The sequence below is a fragment of the Meriones unguiculatus genome, chromosome X (genome assembly GCF_030254825.1).
Source record: "Meriones unguiculatus strain TT.TT164.6M chromosome X, Bangor_MerUng_6.1, whole genome shotgun sequence".
Taxonomy (NCBI): domain Eukaryota; kingdom Metazoa; phylum Chordata; class Mammalia; order Rodentia; family Muridae; genus Meriones; species Meriones unguiculatus.
Window position 1 is genome coordinate 65,397,574 of NC_083369.1, and position 6,868 is coordinate 65,404,441.

Genomic DNA, 6,868 nt, shown 5'->3' on the forward strand with positions numbered 1-6,868 from the left:
AGTTGGACTCTTTAATTTTAACTTGTGCCAGAGCAGGTAGCTGGAAAACTGAGATGCTTTTGTTTTCTATGTTAAGATTACTAAAGCAAGGAGGTTTTTTATTTCTTGGTTTTTATTGGGTTTTTTGTTGTTGTTGTTGTTGTTTGTTTCTTTTATGTTAAACAGTGTGCAAGCAATTAAAACGGATGGGTGGGATCAGTCGGAACTGAAGGGAAATGCTGCTTAAAGTTGGAGCACGTGTGATTTTAACACCGGACCGAGCTACTTCCGGGAAAGAATGGGCGGGTGGCAAAATCTTTGCCTTTGGCAGGTTTCGTTTTTTTGCTAAACAATTCATCCTTTCGCAGCCCGGAAAGCCAGGCGGGTGAGGGCGTAGTGATACCTCCACCGCCAGAGGAGACCATTTCAAGCTCCCCAATGACCAAGGCTGTGGTGAGTGCGCGACACCACGAGGTACTGATGAGCTGGTGCTGAGGCTTGGGCGGCCAAGGGGAGGGGAGGCGCGAGCCGGCCTTGGACACGTGAGCAAATGGCGAATCAGGGTCTGGCCCGCCAGCCGCTGGGGCGGGGCTGCTCCCTCTGCCCGCCCCCTGGTCCTGGAAAAGATCGGCAGGTGGGAGGATGAGGGCTCAATCCCTTACGGCTCACACTGTTGGCCTTTCTGTTAGCGCTTTAAAAATCAAAAGCTCCGATCTTTAAAAAAAAAAAAAAATAGTGGCGATTATTTTTAATTCAAAGCCTAGGACTGTAGTGGAGGCAAAAAGTTACTTATTCGGGGATCCTCTTTTGAGAACCGGCCCTGAGGATTTTCGTTTCTTGGTTTTTGCAATTCATTTCCAAACACCAGTGAATATTTACATAATGTAAGAAAAATTTCTAAGTGAGGCTGCTTAGGCTTTCACGTCGTATTTGACTTTGTTTTTTTTTTTAACTCATTAACTTTTGAGCTTGGCCATAGATTGAAACTGAGCACTCTCCTAGCATACTCAATGATTGCCCACCCCTCACAACTAGTGTCTTGTCACCATGCATCTCTGACTTACACAGTTCTTATGGTTTCCTTTTATTGGTGAATGTTTTGTAGTACTGAATTTTTATTTACTTGTCAAGCAAAGAGCCCAGATCTATATGTGAAGAATGAAAAATATGTTCTAAAGACATACACCTATAACTAGGAGCAGTATTTTTAAACTGAAATGTGTGCCTTACCCTTAAAAATACTCAAATTTGTATGATCGGAGTGGATTTTGCACGCAGCTTTGTAGTGATAAACATAAATGGGCATCTGTTGCATATTTTGTGCTTTGGGGGGATTGGTGGAATTATAATTTAACTTTGTGGAAATTTTCTCCTAGGATTTTAAAACTTACGTGGATCAGGCATGTAGAGCTGCTGAAGAATTTATCAGTATTTATTATGAGACAATGGACAAAAGAAGACATGTAAGTTTTATATAGTCTCTATTGCTCTTTAAATACTATTTCTTTGTTTAAATACCACTTATCTGACCTGCATAAGTAATTACAGTGCACAAGTTGCTTTTATTTGGTTACAGTTTGTTGGGTTTTGTTTTGTTTTCTTTTTCTGTTTTGGTGTTGCTTTATTTGTTTTCTTGGTATTGGGGGATTAGTTGTATTAGAGTTTTGGGGGGTGTTTTGAGGAACTAAAGTTAGGAGGCTACGGAGAGGATCTGGATCCATGTAATATAGATGCATTTAGTCTTTGTAGATCAAGGTCTCATATCAGTTATTTTTCCATTGAATTTATCCCTCAACTTATTTTTAGATTAATTTTTTTATTTTTATTTTACATGCATTGGTGTTTTGCCTGCATGTTTGAACTGAAGTTACAGACAGTTGTAAGCTGCCATGCTGGGAATTGAACCCATGTCCTCTGGAAGAGCAGCCAGTGCACTTAACTGCTGATCCATCTCTCTAGCTGCCCTCCAACTATATTTTTAAGGAATTATTTCAATATATGATCACACGAGTCTTGCCTTGGTTAACATTACAGGACTGTTTTGTGATTAAAACAAAACAAAACAAAAAAACAACTTTTAAAGAAAAATGATAAAGCCAGCATGGTGGCACATGCCTTCGATCTTAGCACTTGGGAGGCAGAGGCAGATGGATCTCTGTGAGTTTGAAGCTAGCCTAGTCTACAGAGCAAGTTCCAGGACAGCCAGGACCACACACAGAGAAACTCTGTCTTGATAAAAAAAAAAAAAAAAAAAAAAAAAAAAAAAAAAAAAAAAGAAAATGAAGGAAGGAAGGAGGGAGGAAGGGAGGAAGGGAGGGAGGGAAGGAAGGAAGATTATACATGCTGCTATTGCTGACATGGAACTGGGGGAGGGAAAAGCTGTGACAATGTTTATTATCCCTTGTCATGAATATTTATCATTGGTCCTGTCTTGATGCTTTCAAAACTAAACTAACATGCTGGGTTAAATTGCAGAGACCTTTAATTCCGGAACTTGGTAGGCAGAAGAAAGGTCTATCTCTAAGTTCCAGGCTAGCCTGGTCTTCATAGTGAATTCCAGGACAGCCAGAGCCATATATTAAGACCCTGTTTCAGAAAGATAGATAGATAGATAGATAGATAGATAGATAGATAGATAGATAGATAGATAAGGATGGATGGATGGATGGATGGATGGATAGAAAAAAAGAGGAGGGGGCAACATAGCCAAGTCCCTGGTGGTACATACCTGTAATTGTAGTATTTGGGCAGCTGAGACAAGATTCTGGGTTTGAGGCCAGCTTGGAATACAGGGTAAAACTAAAAGGAGGTAACATAGTTCATTATCAATGCAAAGGAGGGTATGTGTGATCTTTTTTAATCCAATTTAACTTTGAGAATAAAAAACATAATGTGTCACTTCATCCAAAAGAGTTAAAGCTGTTGGATTTTATTTTATTTGAACCTTATCACACTTACTGTCCAAAACACTACATTAGGTGCTTCTGATTCTTCTGAGCTTAGTATGCCAATATTAAAACATTAATTCCTTCTATCCTAAAATCACCAAACAATTCATATGTATAAAGTTACTAGAATTAAAGTCTATTAGCACCTAGTTAGCAACTTATTTCTCAGAATTGGAAAGGAGATACCAAAACTGGTTTGAGGCTACATGTGCTTGGGATTTGTGATTACTTAATGCAGTTTAAAATAACAAAATTTTAAAACTCTTTGTGATGGATGCGAGTTTTTCTCATTTAAACTAAGATGGAAATACTAAAAATATATGAATTGCCAGGTTTATAGCATAGGATAATACCTATTGAAGGTATAGGCATCATGGTCACATTATTTTCTGGTATGAAGAGGGCAAAAGAAGTAGAGATAGAGACACATTCATGAAATGTTTACATACCATCTATAATCTTTTAATACATTTCTAGAAAATGTTTGTGGAGAAAAGTCCATTTTTTTAAAGTTTTCTTTTATTTTTAGGCACTTATCAGACTTTATATGGATGAGGCAACTCTACTCTGGAATGGAAATGCTGTAACAGGGCTGGAGGCGCTTGCTAATTTTTTTGAGACTTTACCTTCCAGTGAATTCCAGATCAATATGTTGGATTGCCAACCAGTTCATGGTAAGATGATCTTTCAGAGTATCTCCTTCATTTTCTGCTAGTCAACACTGAGGTTTACATGCAAAGCAGCAGTAGTGCTTAATAGTAGCCATATTTACTTATTTGAGCAAGTAAAAATAATTTATACATAAAATAATTTATGCAGTTAGGCTTTGGGTCTTCTTTCAGATGTGTTCACTCTGGAGAACCACCACTAAGTTTGAAAGATTGTGATTTCTTTGCTAATGAAAAGAAGATGCCTACAGGAAACACCCTATGCCATATATAGATTAATGTATTTGAGTGTCTGTTAACATTTCAGAGAAATGTATTGTGTGCCAGAATGACTTGAGACAGAATTTGACTCAGAGCAGATTGATACAGTGTACAGTATTTACCTCTAGATGGAGTACTTGCTATCTTAAATAGTTGTTTATGGTGCAATTTCCCCTTCTATTTCCTGAAGAAGGCTTCAGAAGCAAACTACAAATGAGGTTGACAGCTAATGAAATATTAACACATATAAGAAACAAATGGTCATGTTAGATATAGAATCTTTATTTTGAAACTTGAAAGTACCCTACAAATCTTTCTGATCTGAAAATCACACACACACACACACACACACAAAACATACATATGTATGAATGTACATATGTATGTATATATTAAACTTTTGACTTTGGAGTACCTGCTCAAAGTACAGAACATTTATGAAAAAAAAAACGTTAATAGCACATCATAAGCTTATTTAGACATGTAAACTGGCATATTTCTCCTGTTTATGTTGCTAAAGAACAAGCTACCCAGTCGAAGACTACAGTTCTTGTTGTGACCAGTGGAGCTGTTAAGTTTGATGGAAACAAGCAACACTTCTTCAACCAGAACTTCCTGCTGACTGCGCAGAAGACTCCTCACAACATAGTGTGGAAAATTGCAAGTGATTGCTTCCGCTTTCAAGATTGGGCTAGTAATTAAAGGAACAAAAGCCAATTCTATTGGTTCATTAGTTCCAGCAAGAGAAGTGTAATGGGAATTGATATATTTTATTGCAAAAATGTAATATAAAGTATTATGTGCTAAAACTAAATGTATGTAATATTTTTTATTCCTAGCGGCACCTTTGCTAAAGCAGCTGCCAGTCTGAATTATTGCTTTTAAATATCTTTAAAGATAATTTTTACATGCCTTATGACATTCTCAAGGTAATAGTAAACATGATATGGGTACTAAGATACTCACTGAGAACCCAAATTATTGCACAAATGGAATTGTTTTGTAATACTATCTATGAGATAGCACAACATCGCTCTTTAAGAAGTAGTGATTTTTCAGTTACTAGGTTAATTTTTAAATGAAGCACATGCCTGTTTATGATTAACACTAGTAATATAGTACATACTTATTATACTATATATAGTATATATGTAATATATATTATATATAAGTATAGATTTTGAAGTCAGTTCAACTTAGTTTTACACTAGTGTTCTGACATATTTGAATTATGTGAGTTTTATAGTCCATATTGTCTTTTTAGATTGAGATATTCCCTTTTGAAATACAATAATCAAGTAGATGGGTGAAAAATGATCTTGTTTGATACTTGAGTGAGTGCACTTAGTGGCAGTAACAACTTTGAAACATTTTCTTGACAGCTTCAATTCAGTATATTTATGTGATGAATGGTAGTGAAAAATAAAAGCTTTAATGGGAGAATAGGGAATGAGAAATGTAGAAATCTAGGACTGAAGCCAAAAATGAGAGATGACCCCATGGTCAAATCAGTGATTGTTTCCTACCTCCTGGAAGTGTAGCCTCGTTCTAGAATTTGCATCCCAGGTATCTAGGAATACTTGCCAAATGGTCCTAAGTTCGCTAAGAATTGTTCTAAGAATTGGATTTTAAGATCCTTTTACTTCCCTTCATGCCTGTCTCCAGTATTCATCCCCATTTATTCAAGAACTTAAGGGAAAGATATCAGCAGTAGACTTAACTTTGTCATATAATCTAAAAGTTAAGAAGGGAAGCTACTGCTGCCTCTGGGAACCCTGAACTCCGAAGTCTTCCATGCCAACTTCAGGCCCAAGTCCTGTGTGCTACCCACCATCCACATGAATGATATTCACTTCTGGTTTTTACACTGGCCACTGTACCACCTGTTATTTAAAATTAAGCCTTTAATTTTCTGATTTGTTTTTGTGTAGCACTGCATAATACTAAATACTAAACCATTTCTTCCTGTGGATAAAAAGATCAGAAAACTTAGAAAATATCTCGTGATAAACTTTAAAGTAACAAACTCATTAACTTTATGTATTAGCATCTAAAGACAGAAGATACAGCTTTTTAGTTTCTAGATAAACTTTAAAATCCTTTACAATTTTTAAGTATTTTAAGCTAAACATGCTAGTTTTGTTCTGCAATACAACGAAAATTTTTTATCATTCTTTTGTAAAAGCAGCAATTTGCTTTGGCCCAGAAATACACACTTATATTTTTACTTAATGTACTATTAAAGTTAAATAGAAAGGAATGGAACTGATATTTTAAACCATGGCTTACCAAAACTTATGCATTCTAGTCTATTCAGAGTGTGCTTACTCTTACTTTGAATTAGTTTTTATTTTCTTAACTACATCTTTAGCAGAAACAATTAAAATGCCCAAATACTATCCTTTCTGTTAATGGAGAACAAGCTCAAAAGCTGTGTATAATTAGCAATAACATCACTGAACCATTGTGAATTTCTTTATCCATACTCTATAACTCCATAATCTGTATGACTTTTAAATGACTAGAACTACTCATATATGGTCTCAACTGTATTTTTGACATGTTCATATTTTTATAACTTGAAAAATAAAATAAAAATTGCATTTTTACAAGTTTTCTCAAGTCTTTTTCTATTTTTTTTTATTTTAGTTATTCACTTTACATCTCCTTTGTAGCCCCCTCTCCTCTTTGTTCCTCCTTTATCCACTTATCCTCTTTTCCCTGACCCTCAGAAAAGGGGAGACACCCTCCCCAAACCCACCCCAGCACATCCAGTCACATCTGGACTGTTTCATACTCTTTCACAGTAGACTGGCAAGGCAGCCATGCCTGGGTGAAGTCATTAAAAGGCATGCAACAGAGACCATGTCAGAGACAGCCCCCAGCCTCCTTTCTAGGAGACCCACGTGGAGGATAAACTGCCCTTTAGGTATATTGTGTAGAGGCTCTAATTCTAGCCCATATCTGGTCCTTGATTGGTGCCTCAGTCTCCACAAGCCCCTCTGAACCTGG

The 6,868-nt window shown here is 36.4% G+C and overlaps 1 protein-coding gene across 1 annotated transcript; it reads left to right on the forward strand.

Moving 5' to 3' along the window:
- Positions 1-263: 263 nt before the first annotated feature.
- Positions 264-6,408, forward strand: Nxt2 (nuclear transport factor 2 like export factor 2). Its single transcript, XM_060375006.1, has 4 exons — positions 264-453; positions 1,356-1,442; positions 3,457-3,601; positions 4,377-6,408. Exons 1-4 carry the CDS (start codon positions 418-420, stop codon positions 4,556-4,558), a joined length of 450 nt encoding a protein of 149 aa, XP_060230989.1. The 5' UTR covers positions 264-417; the 3' UTR covers positions 4,559-6,408.
- Positions 6,409-6,868: the final 460 nt, after the last annotated feature.